Source organism: Vigna unguiculata, chromosome 1, assembly GCF_004118075.2.
Source record: "Vigna unguiculata cultivar IT97K-499-35 chromosome 1, ASM411807v1, whole genome shotgun sequence".
Lineage (NCBI taxonomy): Eukaryota > Viridiplantae > Streptophyta > Magnoliopsida > Fabales > Fabaceae > Vigna > Vigna unguiculata.
In genome coordinates, this window is record NC_040279.1 from 31,780,795 (window position 1) to 31,803,017 (window position 22,223).

Genomic DNA, 22,223 nt, shown 5'->3' on the forward strand with positions numbered 1-22,223 from the left:
ACATTCTTGCCGCATAAGTGAAAGTGATTTCCGAGAATACAGTACTTACTTTGCTAACTAATACCAATTTACATTTGAAGACCACTCTTTTTGCTTTCACAGATGACCTAACCAATTTATATTTTATTTCATAAACTTGTAAATATGCACAACTTGAACCGTCTAATTAATTTAATGATGATGTTTTATGACTCTAAATGGGTCTAGTTTTGTATAACAGAAAACAGACTGCGAAACAGAACAATAAAAAGAACTTGCATTGTTATCCAGATTTATGTTATTTTAAAAATCATATGACTATTAGTTAAGGGTGTGAAACTGTTGCATATGCATTAAACTCAATGGAACTAAAAAATTTATAATAAAAACTGCTCCGCTGGTGGGTGTAAAAGACTTTTGTTATAATAATTTTATACATTTTCTTGAAGCCGACATAGAGACGAGTAGTGGGTAACCATAATCCCTATCGCTATTTAATTCAGATCCCAGAATAGTCGGAACACTTACCACAGTTGTATAAATCATTTAAACCTATTAAATATATAATCAGATAGTAACATCATTGATTATTAATTTATATTATTATATTATTATAATATACTGATGAAATGGTCGTTTTATTTTTCAAAAAAATCTGTTAAAAAAACACTTAAAGATTTGAAGGATCCAGAAATATGGTAGTTTCATAAAAAAGGATGAAGTAGAAGAGAAATAGAAATATGCAGAGTTATTTGAGTGGAGGAAGAACGAGCTTCGCGTGGAAGTTAATGGCCTAATTAAAGCTACCAACCAAGTAGAAGAAACCAAAAGAAATTGTATTAAAAAAAGTACCGTGCAACAAGTGCTTGTTGACTAGGTCTGAGAGAATGTGATGTACGATGATATAATTGTCTTTATGTTTCTCAAAAACTCCGGGTAATACCATGCCGTCCTGGCCGGGCATGGATTTTGCGTGGAATTTGCGTGCCTACAACTACAAAATTCCAGACAAATTTCTGGCATTATATTTTTCTTCCTAAATCACTAAGAAAATAAAAAAATTGAACATTGTGTTCAGTTCTTCGAAAATGTTTCTATTTTGTTTTTCCGTTCGTTACAAGGCAATAGCGTACTATTTTATAATCAAATATCATATGTATGATTGATTATTCAGTCTTGGAATTGTAAACTAGGTAGCATAGGACAAGTGATGAATGAGTTCATATGAATCAAACAACTAAGATTTACAAACATCCCGAGTCACTCACAACACAATGCAGTTAATTCAGGTTCCAGGTTTTTTAAGAGAGGTTGTCACTGACTGAAATCCAAACAAAAAATTACTGTAGAAAGTAAGAGTTGAATTGATGAGGACGTGGAGAATGAAGATCATCAAAATATGCGGCTGGTTTCACACACATCCCCATGGACCAAATGACAATTCAAAATGTTATTACTTCCTCACTGGTGTGTGAAACCCGGTGCTGGGCGGCGTCAATGTCGGAAATTTAACTCCGACAACTACGACTTCAGTGTTTTTCTTTTTTTAAATAACCGTGCCAATTTTTTTTTAATTATAAATCATCACCGTTACACTTTCTAAAATGTTTATCGTTCGTAAAGCATATATATATATATATATGTCAAACAGAAAAAAGTTTAACATCACCAAACTAATTTATTCAATTATAAGTATTTAATTAAATTATTTTGAAAATTAGTTGATAAAAAGAAAATAACATGCATAGACATTTATACAATATTTTATACATCACATTTCTTTCTTTTTATGGATAAATCTATTTATGATAGACACTGAAAAATTTAAATTAGTTTTCCTTCAAAACTTTGAACCAATTTAGTCCCTAAACTCTATAAATGTGTTTGAAACATTTTTGTTTCAATGTTAAATGAGAAACGTATTTGAAACATTAAATGAACTTAATAAAATTTGGACTAAATTTACACAATTACAAAATTGAGAGAGTAAATTGGTTCAGACTTTACAAAAAGGACTAATTCCAAATAAATTTTGCAATCTCATTATTTTAATAAAAGCCCAGTTATTTAAATTACGTTTTTACTTTCAAGCATCAGACTTTCGTGGTAAAATGCATTTTCCTATAAAATATACGTACGTTCCGTTGTTTTCGGATTTACGCTACGTTCGAGTCTTTCAATATTATTTAGATTATTTCAAAGTGAAGTTTAATTTCACGCTTTAAGACAACAACTATTAAAATGAGATATCATATCTTGAAAAATGTGGTTAAATGTGAACAAATACATTACTAAGTACATAAGTTAACATTTGGTAAGTGATATCAATGCAAAAGAAAAGAAAAATAAAAAACACATTGAATTCTGTCCTAACAAAAAGTCTTGGTTAGTTAAACAAAAGTGTGCTCCACGTCATGCAAAAACATGAGGATAAGAATATTACATTATATAATATATTATTTGAATATGAGAATGAAAGTTATAATTGTTATCTTGAATATATAAGATCAAGTACAACTTTTTTTTTTTTTAAATCGATACTTAGGAAACATGTACTGTAGTATCTACCTAGATCCTGTGCGAGGTACTAACAAATTTATTTGATAAGCAAAAACAATTATGTGAAATAAACTGAGTAAAAATATTTATGAATGATGAAGCATTACTAGAGTAGATGAATCTAAAGTGCAGTTTTGTGAGTTTCTGTAATAAGTCGCAGTAAGGAACCTGGCGTCAACCCAATTACCTCATTTGAGGTTTAATTGTCAACCATTACTCGTTTTCTGATTAATTAAGAACATTACCAGCAGACTCTGCAGTTCATCTACCTTACCCACTAATCTATCTATTTCACGGACTTGATTAATATTCACTCTAAAATCACTTGAACTAAATAAAAGGATTGAAATCAAGTTATTAAAAATTAGGACTTTCAACAATATTTATTAAGACTCTATTGGGTGTACTTTGATTCAACTTTTGGTTAAAAACAAGTTGGAACCAAACCTATAAACTTCAATTAATGAATATAAAATAAATCCAAATCAAAAGATTATATACAATTCGATTTAATTTGAATATAAAAACATAACCAACTTTTCACGTTTGGTTTGGATCAGGTTGCTATTTTATTTATTTATTCTTACATGTACCTATCTTTATCTCTTTTTATATAATAATCTAATATTATTTCACGATGAATAGTTTAATGTTTTATTCTACCACTATAACTATAACTAGATATTTATTCTCTGTAATATTTTGAATATTATTAAACAATTTATTTGTAGATATTGTTAACATTCTTTCCTTTTTTTTATCAATAGGGGCTCTATGGCTTTTACAACAAAAGATAAACAAATGCTATGTTATTTGTATACATTGTGAAATAAATATGAAATAATCTCCAGAATCTATCTCTCATAAGTTTCACAAACCTTTTAGATACACATGGATAGTATTGCGTAAAATCCAAAACATAAATATATGAGTCTCTTTATATTTTTCCATAAATTTCTTATTTTTTGTCAATATATAATTTGGAACTCTTTTCATCACACATACTTATAAGCATAACCACATTAGACATTAGATTGTTTTCATCTCACACGTCCCTTATAAATGAGTGAAATAATAAGTGATATAATAATATTAAAATAATTAATTTCAGTTCAGGTTAGGTCAGTTTTGGAGTGTCAAAGAGTAAATTTTGGTTCTGGAAAAAGAAAATCTATATCCATCCAAAAACAATCAGTTTCAATTGATTTTTCATTTATTTTCTGAACCAAACATAAAAAAAAATAAAAATAAAAAATAAAGCAATTCATAAGCTTCCCACATACTTTATTATTGGGATTAAAAATATATTAATCTCATCTTGAATAGAGAATTTTATAATTTCTAAGAAATTCAAATATAATTTAAATAGTCTTCTTTTCATATTATTTCATTTTTCTAATGTTTTGTTTGGATGAAGTAATTCAAATTTATTTATTTTTATTTGGATAGTGTACTTCAATTATCATCAAATATAAAAAAAAATATTATTTCAATCCTGCAATTATCAACAAAAAAAAGACTATTACATACCTTAATTGAAAAAATCTTGTTGGCAACCATCCAAAAATAGTCAGCTTTGAAAACTTGAATCTACATCGACCAATAAATAATCTCAATAATGCAAATAAAAAAAATTAATATCAACACCGACTAAAAACTTACCAATAAGGTTAAAAGAAAAAAAAAATAGTCTCGACAACAATAAAAACAATGCTAATTGACATTAGTTAAAAAACAATTCGACCATTGATTCAAAAAATCCAAATTAACCGTGATAGAAAACAAAAAATACAAATGACATCAATTATAAACAATGCATGGTGATGTTAACAAAAAAAAAAGGCATGTTTAATATGACCTAGAAAAGCACGATTAATGTAAAAATATAACCTTGATAATAACAATAAAAAAATAATCACAGTTTACTTTTAATTTAAAATAAATCATTTTGATATAAGTAAAAAAGAAAAAAAAAGAAATTGAGTCAATAATATTTTAAGATATCTCATTCCAAGTTGAGGTAAAAAGAATACGAATGGAATAAACAAGAATAATGAAGAAGACAGTATGAAAAACTTTAAATTATTACTTTAAATTCACAATTCTTAATAAAAAAAATTACTCATAAATTTCTTTTCTATAATGTTAATTTCCTTTAAATTTGTCTATTAAAAAGTCCTCTTTTATCACAAAAGTACTTAAAAAAATCATTGGAAAAATCAATTAACCTCTCAAAAACTTCTCCTCAAGACACAGACTTAATGTATCGTACTAGTGATGTAATGCATTTATTAACTAAAAGCAAGGAACATGTTGTCCTATTTTCCATAGGTGCCAAACTGCACGCAGAGAGGGTAGGTAAGAAAAAGACTTGACTAATAACTCCAACACTTTAATGCATGCTTCAGAAAAAAAGAGTGCGCTTACACAACGCAACTACTTTTGAGGGTTTCCAATGCATTTTTTTAAACACACTACGTTGTTAACTAAATTCTATTAAAGATCTAAACTATTTCGTGCTCCAGGTATTATTTAACGAGTTTTCTAATTTTATAATTTTGGATATATTTAAAGTAATTATAGAGTGATTGTTTAAAGAAGAATATTGAGATGAATAGTAATTGGTGATTGTTGAAAAAGAGAAATACCTAGTTACTTGGACACCGAAAATGTGTGGACTTTTCCCCAGTATATTAAATCACCGACTGGGAGGCGGAAACTACCAGGCAATTTCGTGGAAAATGACATTCAGAATTTTGTGATACTAAAGTGAGCAAATACTGACCAGCAAACAAAAATCTTCCTTAGACAACTTCGCAGCATCTTCCAACGTCATTCTTAATCAACTATTATATGCTTTCTAAAACCTATTAGTCAAATCATCCCCATCATAGGGTTGCTTTTATGCCAAGCAACTTCTTCCATTGCCAACTACTTCCAACAATGGAAAAGATGGCCAATAAGTCCAAATTCAGACATCGAATCAGATAAACCATCACAATGTAAATATTTCCTAGGTAATACTTACAAAAGAAAAGGTTCACAATCGCGTGCATGACTTTTTTTTCGCATCTTGTTTAGACAACGTGCTATCCATTCCGGCGCAAATAGGTAGCAATCTTACTAGAAAGAAGCGTTGTGCTATTTAAAATAGCACGTAGAAAAAAGTGAAAAATGGGCGTAATTTGCAATCCGCCCTACATTACGCCCAAATTATAATCCTCAGTCGGTTTGCACACTTATTATCCACCCTACAGACAGCTATGTAACAAACTTCCGAAATTAAAATAACTGAATAAAAATATCACTTTTTTTTTTAATTTAAGGTAGAATAAACTTTAAAAAAGACTAATGAAATATATGAAAATAACCTGTCCACAAATAGAAATATAAATAAATCTATATGTTGATAACTAAAACTTAATAAAAAACACTAATTATTTATTATCTTCATACGATTAATGTATATCATGTTATGAATAAATTCAAACAATACTCACCACTATTATTTAAAAAAATAATTAATAATCATTATCCTACACATAAAGAATATATATTGAGGAAATAAATTATATATTTTATTAGAACAAAATATTTGTTTTTCCTCAATTCAAACTGCAAATGTGAGACCCCACACTGTGAAACCCCTTTTATTCTCTCCTTTCTCTTTCCACTTCATATTCACTGAAAACACTCACCAGCTCAACGTTCCTCATTTTTTTTTTTCTCTGCACTGGTCTCCTTCACTCCCTCAAACCAGAGGACTACATCCCCTTCTGACCCATCCTTCTTCCTGAATTGCAGCAAACAAGTCAGAAGGATCAGCCAGGACTTCCCTTCCTAGCTAAACCTCCATCTTCTCAACGTAAGTAGAAATTGCTTCTCACTTCTAATCAATTTCGAATTCTGGAAGTTCTTCTTGAGCTAGACTGAAATTAGGGCCTTATCCTTACTGTGTGAACCTCCATTTCAGTCTCTTAGGTTGTAATTCGGGGTGCCTCAATGTGAGAAGCCATACTTGCTAGTTGGTGATCAATTAAGGTAAGGGAAGTTAACTCTCCACTCAATTTTCGTGTAAAATGTGTCTTTGAGTGATTTGATTGCATGACCATGTGTTTAATTGATGTTTGGAACTGCTTGTTGTGTGAAATTAAGTTTTGGGTGAATTTGTGTGGCTCTGCATGTGAAGAACAGATGGGAATCCTGGTAATTTTGCCTAGGCGAGCAGCTCTCACTTGAGCGAAAATATCAGAGGGTTGCATCTGTCACTGCGCTAGGTCTCGCCTAGGCGAGCTGGGGTCGCTTGAGTGAGAGATCCTCTCGTCTAAGCGAACCTGCTTGGCCTAAGCGAGAGTTCGCTCAGAATTGTTAAGTTGCCACTGTAAGAGGTCTCGCCCAGGCGAGAGCAGCTCGCCTAAGTGAGACAACTCTCTAGCTCAGGCGAGATCCTCTAGCTTGAGCGAGATTCACTGCAGAATTTGATTCCTTCTCTGTTTTAGATTAAATGAAACTGTGCTAAGTGGATTGGTGTGATAATTGTCTATCTTGTACGTGAATTTCATGATAGTAGTCAGTGTGATGGAATTGTGTGAATATTGGTCTGTATAGGAATGTGGTGGAATTAGGATTTCAAGGGAAATTCTAAAGATGATGGTTTTAGTGAATGTAAGGACATGAGGACTCATATTGGTGGTATCCTGACGCTCCTATAACCATTAAAGACTCATATAGAGTATAATGGATTATGTCGGGAGGAGTAGCAGGAGGTCCTAGTCTATGGACCCAATCCGTCATAGACGTGAAGGGGACTTACCTTGGGAGTGGTTGGGTGAATACCCCTTGTGCACAAAACTCTGCAGAGTTTGGGAACCGTCACGAGTGCAAGCCACCAAGAGCTCCAATGTCACTTACATAATCCGGATATCGAGTCTAGAATTGAGATTGTGTTATGATTGTGGCAATTTGAACAATTCTGATAATTGTGATAGACCTTGATTGATGCTTAATTATTAAATTGCATGATTTCTCTCTATTTAAGTTAGCTTACCCTTCTTGCATATGTTTGTTCTGTGTGTCCATCCCTCTTGCAATGATCGCCCCTAACGATTGGCGTGAGCAGCTAAAAGTGCAGGTGAGGATACACCCCTCCTGGATAGGAGTTGAGTAGTGTTTGGGGCGCTTCCAGCAGTAGATTTTACCCTTTCTCTTACTTAGATGTTTGGGATGTTTTGTAACCCCTTTTTGTAAAGGTTGTATGTATAGACAATGCAAGTATGGTTAACTAAGGATGACTGTATTAATACTTTGTACTGGCATATTCCTATCACCTGCCTTTGAATTATCATAATATAATGTTTTGTTTGATAGCATAAAAACTATTAAAACGGGATGTTACACACTCTCTTTTCCCTTTTCTTTTCTTCTTTCTTTTTCACTCTCCCTATACTCTACTGCCACTCTCACAACCAACTCACTGCCATTCCAACCTTTTCACCATTTCTGTTTCCTCTGCCCCCTCTCTCTAAGCCAGAAATTTGATTGCCAACCTAATTCTTTCCTCAACTCTGCAGCAACAAACGAACCTGAAACAAGGGCAGAAGTTTTCCCCTTAATTAAGTCTCCCTCTCTTCCTTGTAAGTTAACTTTAGCTCCTCAATTCCCTTCAATTTCGAGTTCTGGAACTATGTACATGCTAAAATCGGATATGGATCACATTCTCACCCTATAAACCTTATTTCAGCTCCCTAAGTTGTGCTTGGAAGCGCTCGCTGTTAAAAAGGGTCTTGCTTGTGAGCAAATTATAGAGGTAAGGGAAGCTAACCGAAATTCTTCTCATTTAAACAATGAATCATGTTTGATTGAAGCTTTGTGTGCTGAATTGATGTTTGAAACGCATGTGTGGTTGTTTGATTGTTGTGTGCCATGAAATCAGTGCTCCTGCATGTGGGATCAGTGGAGTGACCTGGTATTCTCGCCTAGGCACCAAGAGCTCCAACGTCGCTTACACAATTCGGATATCGAGTCTAGAATTATACTATTGAACTATGTGTTATGAATGATGTTATATTGTGAATTGTATCATTTTCTCTTATTCCAGTTAGCTTACCCTTTTGTTTATGTTTGTATGTTCTTGTGTGTTCTCCTTTGCAATGATCACCTACGGTTGGTGTGAGCAGAGCTGAATCCAGATGATGATACCCCCCTTCTGAGTAGGAATTGATCCTTGATGATGTGATAATTTCGGGCCAGATTTTTGTGAAGTCTTTATTAATCGCGTAGTTTAGGCCTTCTCCTTATATCTACCCTTGTCTTCCAGGGATTTGTATGGCTATTTTTGGATGATTGTACCAGCGGTATATACTTGTGTATATGACTGTTATTCCTACTATCTGCTATGCTTGATCATAATATAATGTTTTATTTGATAGCTTGAAAAATTATTAAATGGGATGTTACATTTTTTGTATCAGAGCAGTAGTTCTTTAGGGTCTGTAGGTGTGAGCTTGCCTAGTTTCTGTTGTGTGTTTCTCATAGTGTTTTGGTGTAGTTGTGGTATCTATTAGCTAGACTGATGGTTCTCTCTTTGTGTGGTCAGAGCTATGGCACCTAGGCCTCCTCCTCCTCCTCCTCCTCTTCCTAACCAGGATAGTTCTCACTTGGTGGGGACGATTGAGGTGATGTTAGCAGCCATGCAGTAGCAGAATGCTAACATGGTGAATCAGCACAACTTAGCCTTGCAGCAAATAGAGTCTGCCAGGCTCGCAGCAGAGGCGACTCAACAGAGGCATTTGGAAGCCCTGCATCAGTTGGGGGAGAATCGTTCTGCAGCTGGATCTTCCCAAGCTCCACCATCACAATTACAAGAGTGGAGTTTGGAGGATTTTCTTCAACATCACTCATCCCGCTTCGATGGCAAGACCACTCTGGATGAGGCAGATCAGTGGATGAGGGATATGAAGCGGATTTATGATGCCAAGAGGTGCCCAACAGAGAATAGATTGGCATATTTTGAGTATTTGCTGGCTGGAGAGGCTGTCCACTAGTGGTCTAGTATGAAGATGATGCTAGAAGACAACAGGGAGTCTGTCACTTAGGAGTTGTTCAAGAAGAAATTTTATGCTGAGTACTTCCTAGACAGTGTGAGATATGCCAAAGAGGTGGAGTTCTTGCAACTGATGCAAGGAGAGATGTCAGTATCAGAGTATGCTGAAAAGTGCAAGCACCTGGGCAGATTCCACACCTTGAGGATGGCTGAGGATTGGCAGTGTAGGATGTTTGAGAACAGGTTGAGAGGCGATCTTAAACTCATGGTGGCTCCGCTCTCTATAAAGGAGTTCCCTGCTTTGGTGGAGAAAGCAAGGGTAATGGAGAAGCTAAAAGCTGAAGTTGAAGCTCAGCAGCGATCTCAGCAGAAGGTGGGAGGACCATCTGGGTCCACAAGCCGACAGGATGATAGGAGAAAACCCTACTCTAGACCTCCACCTCAGGGATCCAGGAGATTTTCACCTCAGTCTCATCAACCTAAGTCTCATCAGCATCAGTCTCCTCAACATCACTCTCACAGGCCTCGGTGATTTCATTATGGAGGGCCCCACATGAGGAGTGTTTGCCCCCTACTTGGTGGTAGGCAGACATGTCACAGATGTGGCCAAGAAGGCCACTTCCTCAGAGATTGTCCCACTGGTAGGAGTGTAGTGTCGAGGCCTCCAACGCAGTCTCAGCCATAGTAGACACGGGGAAGTGCAAGGCCCCAGGCAGCTGGCCGAGTGTATGCCATGACGGGTACAAAAGCAAACAGATCAGGTAACCTCATCATCGAATCTTGTGATTGCCGGTAGGAGCTTGCATGTTTTATATGATTCGGGAGCGACACACTCTTTTGTGTCGGAGTCTATAGTGATAGAGTTGGGTCTTCCGGTGAAGGAACTCCAATACGACCTGGTGGTGTCCACACCTGCTTCTGGGTTGGTCAGAACCTCGACGTTGTGTGCTAGATGTTCGATCAAAGGTTGAAGGACGCAAGTATAGGGTAAACCTTATTTGTTTACCTCTAGAAGGACTGAATGTGATCTTGGGAATGGATTGGCTATCTGCTAATCACATTCTCATTGATTGTAATGAGAAGAAGGTGTTGTTTCCCAGCTCGGAGGATGAAGATATGTTGTTATCCTCACAGCAGGTGGATCAAGCCATCAAAAAGGGATCTCGGTGTTTCTTAATTCTAACTCAACTATCTGTTGAGAATGGGGATGGACACCTTGAGACGCCAATGGTGAGGGAATTCTCAGATGTTTTCCCTGATGAGGTGTTTGGCTTTCCTCCTTCCAAGGAGATAGAGTTCTCTATTGATCTGGTGCCTGGAGCAAGACCAGTATCAATAGCACCCTATAGGATGGCTCCTGCTGAACTAGCAGAGTTGAAGAAACAGATTGAGGAACTGCTTAAGAAACAGTTCATCAGACCCAGCGTGTCACCTTGAGGAGCGTCGGTGTTATTGGTCAAGAAAAAGGATGGCAACTCTAGGCTTTGTGTGGATTACCTACAACTCAACAAGCTAACCATCAAGAAAAAATATCTTCTGCCAAGGATAGATGACTTGATGGATCAGTTGCACGGTGCTGCGGTGTTTTCAAATATCGACCTAAGATCGGGATACCATCAGATTAGAGTTAAGTTTGATGATGTGCATAAGACCGCTTTCAGATCCAGATATGGGCACTACGAGTACGTAGTGATGCCTTTCGGTGTGACTAATGCCCCTGCCTTGTTCATGGACTATATGAACAGAATCTTCAGCCCGCTTCTAGACAAGTTCGTGGTGGTTTTCATCGACGACATCCTGATATATTCCAGAACTCGAGAAGAACATGTGGAGCATCTGAGAACAGTTCTAAGCATCTTGAGAGAAAAGCAGTTGTATGTGAAATTGTCAAAGTGCAAGTTTTGGATGACCACGATCCAATTTATGAGGCATATGATCTCAACTCAGGGCATATTCATGGACCCATCCAAAGTAGAGGTTATGTTAAAGTGGGAACGTTCTAAATCAATGACTGAGATTATGAGCTTTATGGGACTGGCAAGTTACTACAGGAGGTTCATCGAGGGGTTCTTTAAGATCGTGGCACCCTTGACACGGCTGACTCGTAAGGATCAATCTTTTGCTTGGACCAACCGGTGCGAAAATAGTTTCCAAGAGTTGAAGCGGAAGCTGACTAGTGCTCCCGTATTGGTGATTCTTGATACCAGTAGACCCTTTGAGGTTTATTGTGATGACTCCTATCAAGGGTTAGGGTGTGTTCTGATGCAAGAACGAAGAGTGGTTGCCTACGCCTCAAGGTAGCTTAACAGTCATGAGAAGAACTACTCCACACACGATCTTGAGTTAGCAACTAGTGTTTGCACTGAAAATCTGGAGACATTATCTATATGGTGCTCAGTTCCAAGTTTTCAGTGACCACAAGAGCCTGAAGTACCTGTTCGACCAGAAAGAGTTGAACATGAGGCAGAGGCGATGGATGGAGTTTTTAAAATACTTTGACTTCGAGTTATTGTACCATCCGAGAAAGCGAATGTGGTGACAGATGCTCTAAGCCGAAAAACAGTTCATGCATCTTATATGATGGCTAGGGAATTGGATCTGGTGGAGCAGTTCAAAGACATGGAGTTGCAGGTGACTTTAGGAGAGGATGTCATTAGATGCAACCATCTAACAGTGTTTAGTGATTTCCTCGTCCTAATAAAGGAGAGGGAATTATCTGATCCCAAGCTGCAGAGAACAGTGGAGTTGCTTGGCACTGAGAAAGCCAAGGACTTTGTAATAGGAAGTGATGGCGTGTTGAGATTCAGAGGCAGAGTTTGCATACCTAAAGACTTGGAGGTGAAAGGTATGATTCTTGAAGAGGGGCACAAGAGTCGTTTTAGCATGCTATGGATTTTGTTACCCATTTACCACGGACAGTGAGGAGCCATGATACCATATGGGATATAGTAGACTGTCTAACTAAGAGTGCCCACTTTCTAGCAGTGAATATGAGGATGTCCATGACGGCACAATTGTATATCAGCGAGATTGTGAGATTGCATGGAGTGCTGACGAGTATAGTCTCTGATAGGGATCCACGATTCACATCCCGGTTCTGGCAAACACTGCAGGGTGCCCTGGGCAGTAGACTGACTATGAGCTCAGCTTATCACCCCTAGACAAATGGCCAGTCCGAGCGGACAATCCAGTCTCTTGAGGATCTCTTGCGGACGTGTGTGCTGGATCATCTTGGTGCATGGGATGAGGTCCTACCTTTGGTGGAGTTCACCTATAATAACAACTTCCATGTAAGCATTGGCATGGTGCCATATGAAGCTCTCTATGGCAGGAGATGTAGGAATCCTTTGTGTTGATACCAAGATGGAGAGTCAGTGGTAGTGGGACCAAAGTTACTGAGACAGACCACTGAGAAGGTCAAGTTAATACGAGAGGATGAAGGCGTCTCAAAGCAGACATAAATCCTATGCTGATCAGAGAAGATCTTTGGAGTTTGCAACTGGAGACCATGTTTTCTTTAGGATTACCCCGACCACTGGTGTGGGGAGGGTTATTCGCTCAAGGAAGCTATCTCCTAAGTTCATTGGTCCATATCAGATTTTGAGGAGGATTGGACTAGTGGCCTACGAGATCGCCCTACCTCCTCAGTTGTCCAACCTTCACTCAGTGTTTCATGTCTCCCAACTCAGAAAGTATGTGCCTGACCCCTCACATGTGCTTGAGAGAGAAGATTTACAGATTACAGGGGATCTCTCAGTGGAGGTTCAGCCTGTTGGCCTTGGTGATAGTCAGACAAGGCAATTCAGAGGGAAGTCCATCAGTCTAGTTCAGGTTATCTGGGACAAGAAAACGAGTGATTCCACCTGGGAATTAGAAGAAGACGTGAGAAAATCTTATCCATACATGTTCTCTGGTAAGTCTGAATTTTCGGGTCGAAAATTTTTGCTATTAGGGAGAATGTGAGACCCCACTCCCTTTTCCCTTTTCTTTTCTTCTTTCTTTTTCACTCTCCCTATACTCTACTGCCACTCTCACAACCAACTCACTGAGACTCCAACCTTTTCACCATTTTTGTTTCCCCTGCCCTCTCTCTAAGCCAGAAATTTGATTGCTAACCTAATTCTTTCCTCAACTCTGCAACAGCAAACGAACCTGAAACAAAGGCAGAAGCTTTCCCCCTAATTAAGTCTCCCTCTCTTCCATGTAAGTTAACTTCAGCTCCTCAATTCCCTTCAATTTCGAGTTTTGGAACTATGTCCATGCTAAAATCGGATAAGGATCACATTCTCACCCTATGAACCTTATTTCAGCTCCCTAAGTTTTGCTTGGAGGCGCTCACTGTTAAAAGGGGTCTTGCTTGTGAGCAAATTATAGAGGTAAGGGAAGCTAACCGAAATTCTTCTCATTTAAACTGTGAATCATGTTTGATTGAAGCTTTGTGTGCTGAATTGATGTTTGAAACGCATGTGTGGGTGTTTGATTGTTGTTTGCCATGAAATCAGTGCTCCTGCATGTGGGATCAGTGGAGTGACCTGGTATTTTCGCCTAGGTGGGTGGTTCTCGCCCAAACAAAAACACCAGAAAACCCACCCCTATTACTGCGCGAAGTCTCGCCTAGGCGAGCTGGAGTCGCTTAAACGAGAGATACTCTCGTCTAAGCGAACCAGTCTAGCCTGAGCGAGAGTTTGCCCAGTTTTTAATCTTTGCCACTATTAGAGCCTCGATCAGGCGAGACCAACTCGCCTAAGCGAGATGGCCTCTCGCCTGGGCTAGAATGTCTAGCTTGAGCGAGAGCTATTGCAGTGGGATACTTCAACTTCTATTTTAAAGAGTAAAATCATATGTTTTGATGTGGTTTTGTGCAAATAGACTCTTCTATGCTTGGAATGTCATTATTAATGTGTTGTATGATGAATTTGGAAGAACATGAATTATAAGGAATTGTGGCTGGAATAGAATTTCATGGGAAATTCAGGAGAACTTGTTAGTGTGTGTAAGGATGTGTGGAATCCATATTGGTTGGTATCCTGAAACTCCAATAACCATTCATGCTCAAATAGAGCAGAATGGGTTATGTCGTGAGGATTAGCAGGAGGTCCTAGTCTTTGGACTCGATCAAGTCCTAGACGCGAAGGGGACTTACCCTGGGAATGGTCGGGTGATAACTACTTGTGTCCATACTCTAGAGTCTGGAAACCGTTACAGGTGCAAGCCACCAAGAGCTCCAACGTTGCTTACACAATCTGGATATCGAGTCTAGAATTAAACTATTGAACTATGTGTTATGAATGATGTTATATTGTGAATTGTATCATTTTCTTTATTCCAGTTAGCTTACCCTTTTGTTTATGTTTGTATGTTCTTGTGTGTTCTCCTTTGCAATGATCACGTACGGTTGGTGTGAGCAGAGCCGAATCCAGATGATGATACCCGCCTTCTGAGCAGGAATTGATCCTTACTTGATGTTGTGATAATTTTGGGCCAGATTTTTATGGAGTCTTTATTAGACGCGTAGTTTAGGCCTTCTCCTTATATCTACCCTTGTCTTCCAAGGATTTGTATGGCTATTTTTGGATGACTGTACCAACGGTATATACTTGTGTATATGAATGTTATTCCTACTATCTGCTATGTTTGATCATAATATAATGTTTTATTTGATAGCTTGAAAAACTATTAAATGGGATGTTACAGCAAATCAATGTCACATTAAGGCTTTGCAACAATCTTGTTAATTATTTAGAAAAACTGGAGACATTTAAAATTTATTTTTCTTCAACATTCGACATTCTTTACAAAATTACAACCATTTAATTCCTGATCAATATATAAAACTGATTTATAAAATAAAATTTACATTCACTTATATAATAAGTTATGTAAGATCTCCAATAATAATAATAATAATAATGAAAATGGTGTGTGTACGTAATGGTGGTGACAACAAATATAGTGTAATTCATGATGATAGTTATAATGTGGGCAGTGATGAGTGTTAGAGTTGACAACAAGAACAACGGTGACAAAAGCGTTGATAGTACTTCTAATAGAGGTGAGTGGTATAAAAATAGAAAGAAAATGAATTCTTTCATCCAATTGCCTTCTAACCAAACTCTCTTCAAGATAAGAAATATATTGCCTTCAACCCCAACTCTCCTCAGGATAGGAAATATACTACTCTAACAAGATAGAGAAATCATATTCTATTGATGCAGCAAACGAATGATTATAGCTAGAATTCATCCTATTATATTCCGACCAAAGATCCTTAATGTTTTTTATTTGCACTTTAGTACCTTGACAGAAGGACCAAGTCCCCATACCAAAAGGTAGAAGGAGAATTGCCCTCGTAAGTGTGATTAAGAGAATGGAATGCTAAGTGGCATGATTGTGTTTTACAGCATTTCCCGTCCTTTACACAGAATCAAGAAATTTATTGAAGGTTTAGTTAGGACTTTTAAAGAAAATTGTAATTGCATTCGAATGAAATTGCTGCTCTGGTTTAAAAAAAAAAAAAACATAGATCAGTGTTTTAAAGCGACTTTGTACAACAGCGAGCACGACACAAAACTAGTTGGTTCAAACTAGCACGTCAGCATAGTTAAACATTGCATGTTGGTTGAGAGACAGGAAATTCGTTCGGGATGTTTTGTCTCCGGTGAGAGACTGGTTTCGACACCGAAAGATGGCGACTTGGTGGAGGTGAAGATGTTTTCGAACTGCAACCCTTCCTTACGATGTATTCAACAATTCATGACCTAAATTCCCCTCTTTATTTATTGAATTTTGTTTTCACATTTTATATATTATTTTATTATTCTCTATTAGAGTTGCGTTAGACTGTGGCATTGTTGTTGAAAACGGAGTGGATGTGAATTCTAGAAATTTGTGTCTAGGTGACATTTTCTAAACTTTATGAATATTGGTTTCGATTTACAAACAAAAAATAAACAAATAAATGCATTATTTGAATACATATTGGTGACATGGTTACATTATGGCTGAATTTTTCAATTATGTCTACTATTCCATTTTTTCTTTAATTAAAAAACAACACACATTTTTAAAATTCATATGTGAGAATGTTTTATTCACATGTTCGGTAGAACAAGATAGATTTGCATGTAAAAATTGCCTCAGAACGATTTATTAAATTACATAGGGACTATATTGGAATTTTCATATTGTAACTTATTCCTTCCCTTTATCTTAGCTCTCAAATAAAAAATGACAAACGAGAGTTCTCCTGGTTTATCCACTCAAGCATCCAAACAATAGAAAGTATCTTTTACCCCAAAATCTTTCAAACGTAAACATCTTGATATTTTGTATATTCCCTTTTTCTTTTCACATCTCGGATGCTCGGGAGTCTCCTTCTCAGCTCCAGAAGGACCGAAGGTTTCAGGGATTGGGATTACTCTTTGTTCTCAGTCCTAAAGGAAGAAGGATCTCTATCTCTCTGATCCAGTGATTTTTCCAAGGCATCAAATTAAGATTGTCATGTTTTGCTTATTGATGTACTGATTGTTAAGCTTATGCACAGTTGTTTGTTGAGGCAACCAGAGAGGCCATTGAACAAATTATTTTCGGATTTTCCTCTTGGGTTGGTCCTTAAGATTGCAGTTTTAGCATTCGATAAGAATTGCCTAAAGGTACCTGTTTTTTCCATATCTGTGATGGTGAAATTACCCCTCCCCGCTTTCCAATGAACAAATCATGTTCCTCATAATAGGTTTTGTTTTGGTTTTTTCCCCTTCTTCCTTCCCTTTCTTTTTCTCTACTTATTCTTCCTTTCTTCGGATGTGCCTCATCTCTTTTTTCTCTTCTTATTGTTGGTGAGGCTATTATTGTTCATCTTATTGTTCTATTTTTTCAAAATTTCAATATTTAGTTCTGTTTTTTTCTAAACGTTTGATAGAGTTTCAGAACCATGTTATTTTATTAAACCTAGATCGTTGTGCCTAATTCTTTTCAGTCATAGGACAATGTCTTAGATTTCAGTCATGATTTTTTTTGTTTTTAATATCTTTTTTCTTCTTCTTCCATTCTTTTAGATATATATATATATATATTTTTTTTTTTTGCTATGACTTCTGCTACAGGGCATCCGCCATATGTATATGACAGTTTTAATTTTTTTCTTATCGCATCAACGCACCTACTACACTTTTTATTCATTTTTTTCTCTCCTCTCAAAACCCGCACGAACTCATTTTATACTTTCTTTCTCTTCCGTTTTTTCGTTTTCCACTCTTCCCTCTATTTCAAAGAAAGCACATAGTATAAAGGTATCAAGGTGTACCGAACTATGCCTTTATCTTACGTTATTATATCAATAGTATTAGACCGCCCAGAGAGGAGAGAAACTATCATATACATATGGCAGATGCCCTATAGCAGAAGTCATAGCAAAAAAAATAACAATATATATCTAAAAGAATGGAAGAAGAAGAAAAAATATATTAAAAACAAAAAAAATCATGACTGAAATCCAAGACATTGTCCTATGACTGAAAAGAATTAGGCACAACGATCTAGGTTTAATAAAATAACATGGTTCTGAAACTCTATCGAACGTTCAGAAAAAACAAAACTAAATACTGAAATTTTGAAAAAATAGAACAATAAGATGAACAATAATCTTAAGGACCAACCTTAGAGGAAAATCCAAAAATAATTTGTTCAATGGCCTCTTTGGTTGCCTCAACAAACAACTGTGCATAAGCTCAACAATCATTACATCAATAAGCAAAACATGACAATCTTAATTTGATGCCTCGGAAAAAAAAATATACAAAATATCAAGATGTTTACGTTTGAAAGATTTTGGGGTAAGAGGTACTTTCTATTGTTTGGATGCTTAAGTGGATAAACGAGGGGAACTCTCGATTGTCCTCTTGTTTGAGAGCTAAGATAAAGGGAAGGAATAAGTTACAATATGAAAATTCCAATATAGTCCGTATGTAATTTAATAAATCCTTCTGAGAAAATTTTTACATGCAAATCTATCTTGTTCTACCAAACATGTGAATAAAACATTCTCACATATGAATTCCCTAAGATGATAAATATTTCACAAACCAAAAGCTCCATAATGTCAAGGATATTGGAAAATAACAATTTGAAATGCCCCATTTTCAAATTGCAACAAGAGAGTTGAGATGCGTTTATGGAGAACGCTAGGCCCCCAAAGCCCCTAAGCATAACCAAATTTCTTGGCAAGTGAAATTGCTAAATCTTTAAACTTTATCCTCTACAGTAGTGCGCAAAGACAGGCAAAAGAAATTTGGCCCAACAAATTCAGGTTAAAAGAAGACTTCGAGACTTCTATCACCAGCTGAAAAGTACCCAAGTAATTGGGGAACTCACACTCAAAACCTAACTAATGAGAGGGAGAACCAAACACTTAAATACACCATCAAGCACCTCATACTCAATGTGGGAACCCGAGTTCCTATCATAGCACCATCCTAAGAGTTAAAAACCTCTACGGCTTTCACTATACAACACTTCACCATTGCGAAATCTTTAAACTTCATTCTTCCTTCTACAGTAGCGTGCCAAACAGGCAAAAGAAGTTTGGCCCATAAAATCCAAGGTAAAAGAAGACATCAAGACATCTATCCAAGTGAACCCATCATGTAAATAGCTAGCTATTAAGGAGTGAAAACCAAACACTTAAATACTCGTTTGAGCATTTCATGGATATAAAATTCAATTTATCTAGACTCCAGCACAACCCCTCAAATCATTTTACCTTATGATATGTTCAAATTCAAATACATCGGACTACAGTAACTACATTTGTTTTTTATGTTATCATGCCATGCAACTACACAAGTCTGAATCCTTTGTAACTTACTAATTACTAATAAAAATGTTGTAACTTACTAATAAAAATGAAAATCAGAACATAATTCAAAAGTTAGAGTGAAGCAAATGCAAAACCTGGATACTTGATTCGTTAAGCTCTATGAGATGTCACTTTTTATAACTTCTGCACCAAACAAAGAAGGAATAAATTACTTCTATGCAACCGGCTTTTCAAAATTATTCTGAGACAACAAATATTTAAAGTTATGCACAATCAACATTATGTTGATATATATATTGTGTGAAGCATCAAAACACACCAGTCTCCTCCACCAACACAGCTGACATTTTCAAGCAGGCATAACAAAGCAGCAATGTCAAAAAATGGTGGATAGCATCGTCTGTTAATACAGTATCTATATGATTTCTATTTTCTAGCAGTCATGATTCAAGAACCAATAAAAAGTTGTCTGAAGGACAATACCATCCCATGTGTGACATCAATTTGATCCATCATCTATAATATATATAAAGGGTATAAAGGGGATATTAAGGTTTGTTGTACACATTTTTTTATTTTAGTTTACCCCTATAACTCTTCCTAGAAAAGAAAAAAAACAAGTTATCCCTATAATTTACATTATTTACACCAGTCATATCTGTATCCACATTCTGAAAACCATCCACTTCAATTATCTAACTTTGATTAATTTTTTTACTTTTAAAAAATGCATATAGGCAGAACGTTCCTCCTTTCCCTAAGTACAAATAATGATAGTCCATACAAAATTTCCACACCAAAGTATAAGATTCAACAAAGAATACCCAAGTATGGAGACCCCAGATTCCTATATTTCCAATTTTCCTTGAGACTGACAGCCTAAACGGATGAATGCAAAATTCCATCGTATCTCACATACTAGTCCGAACATAGCTATGCACAACACATCCACCCAGTTCAAAGGAGAGATTTCTTAGGATAAAACTTAGATGTAGTTCAAGTTTTCTTCGTTCTGTTCTCTAATCAAGTGAAATTTCACCTCTGTAATAAAGGTTTGTATTAAAACCAACATAAACTAGCCAGGAGATACTCCAACTCTAATTGGAGTACAACACTAAAAGAAACCAGGGAACTATAAATAATATTCGTCCTTCACTGACTTCTTTAACCAATAAACTTTGTATAGGAACTACTTTAGTCTACCTGACAGACCAACTGTCTAGTCCAGAACCCAGAAGTATAAAACAAGTATTGGGGTTTCGAAACTCTACCTCCGGTATCAGAGGGCAAAATTAGTTTTTGGTGCCTTGTTGTCGTTCACCCAAAATGCGTTGCACATAATCATCAAATCCCAGCAACTCGCTAGCCTTGCAATTCGTCATTCCCAAATCACCCCCAATCAGACCAATTTGATTCATCAACCACATGTTCCTCTCACTCACGGGCATCGATCCCCAACCAATCAACCTCCCAACATCCTTAGAACTCAAAACCCCTCTCGTAACCCTAATCCTCGCATCCCTAAAGGCAACCAAACACTTCTCTCTGGCGAAGCCAGCACACTTCTCCTTAGCCGCGGCGAAACAATCCGCCATCTCCCGCACTTCGCACTCCTCCCGTTCCTTCAGATCGGAAAGTGTTAGGCCCGCCAGAGCCTTCCACCACGTAGGCTTACAGTTCCTGGAAGCGCTCACGGCGCATCCGATCCTCGCCCCCTCCTCGCACTGCTCAACGATTTTGCGCTCACAGGCCACGAACGAAGATGCCCAAGCGCGCGAATCCCTAAAGGCGAGCACGTATGGTCCAGCCGATGGCTTGTCAGCGGGACCCGCCGGTAATGGTCCCCGGAGTAAGGGAACGGGGCGATCAAATTCGATAACGGTGGAAGAAGGTGAGTAGTCGACGGCATTGTCGGGCGATGCATCCATTATTGCTAGTTAGGATTTTAGAGGTTTAGGTTAATCGATTGAAAATCTCGAAATTCAGATGAGTGCTTAGCAGAAAATGAGAAGCGGAATACAGAAGTGAAAGTGAATCAAGACGAAAATTCAGAGGGCGATCAGAAAGTTCAGAAAGTTCTCTGCGCAAATTCTCGACGGAAAAAACGCCGCCACATAGTGCCTTCCACCGCCACGCCTCTGCTCTCGATAACCAATCTTACATTTCAAAATTTTCGTAATCATAGTCACGTACAAGAGTATAAAATAACGGTACCATTCCAAGAGTAAACAATGAAACGTAGTAACGATTATTGTATTATATATAAAATAATTATTTTATGATTAAACTAGGTAAAAAATAATATCAAATTCAAAATATCAATTTTATTCTTTAAATATTATAATTTATTAAATTTTTAATGGATTAAATATGTTTGTGTTCCTTAATTTTTAGTTAATTTTGAAATTAGTTTATTTTGAAATTTTAGACCAATTTAGTCCTTTATTTTTTAAAATACGTGAATTTAGTTATTTTAATCCAATCTTGTTAAATTTAGTTGGCATTTCAAAAGTGTTTCATAATAGTATTTGACTTAACATTAAAGCAAAAATATGTCAAACAATATATACAATTCAACTACAATCCTGAAATGCGTACGAAATATCAAATAAATCTAACAAAATTTGATTAAAAGTACTAAATCCACATATTTCGATGGATGAAGGACTAAATTGGTGCAAGATTTCGAAATAGACTAATTCCAAAATTCACTGAAAGTTAAGCGACCACAAATGTATTTAACTCAATTTTTAAAAATTGACCGTTACTTTTACAAACTTTTTATAAAATTAACTATCTCTATTTATTATCTTTTTCTTTATTTATCAA

General features: G+C 36.4%; 1 protein-coding gene across 2 annotated transcripts; it reads right to left on the reverse strand.

Moving 5' to 3' along the window:
• Positions 1–635: 635 nt before the first annotated feature.
• LOC114177157 lies at positions 636–21,603 on the reverse strand. 2 transcript variants are annotated; one of them, XM_028062421.1, is made up of 4 exons: positions 20,666–21,603; positions 19,529–19,577; positions 4,069–4,128; positions 636–973 (listed from the first exon to the last, which is right to left on the reverse strand). In XM_028062421.1, the coding sequence occupies exon 1, from the start codon at positions 21,320–21,322 to the stop codon at positions 20,687–20,689; it is 636 nt and encodes a 211-aa protein (XP_027918222.1). In that variant the 5' UTR covers positions 21,323–21,603; the 3' UTR covers positions 636–973; positions 4,069–4,128; positions 19,529–19,577; positions 20,666–20,686. The 2 variants fall into 2 exon arrangements, with proteins under 2 accessions (XP_027918222.1, XP_027918216.1); XM_028062415.1 differs by lacking the exon at positions 636–973 and having other exon boundaries at positions 3,998–4,128.
• Between the last annotated feature and the right edge of the window lie 620 nt (positions 21,604–22,223).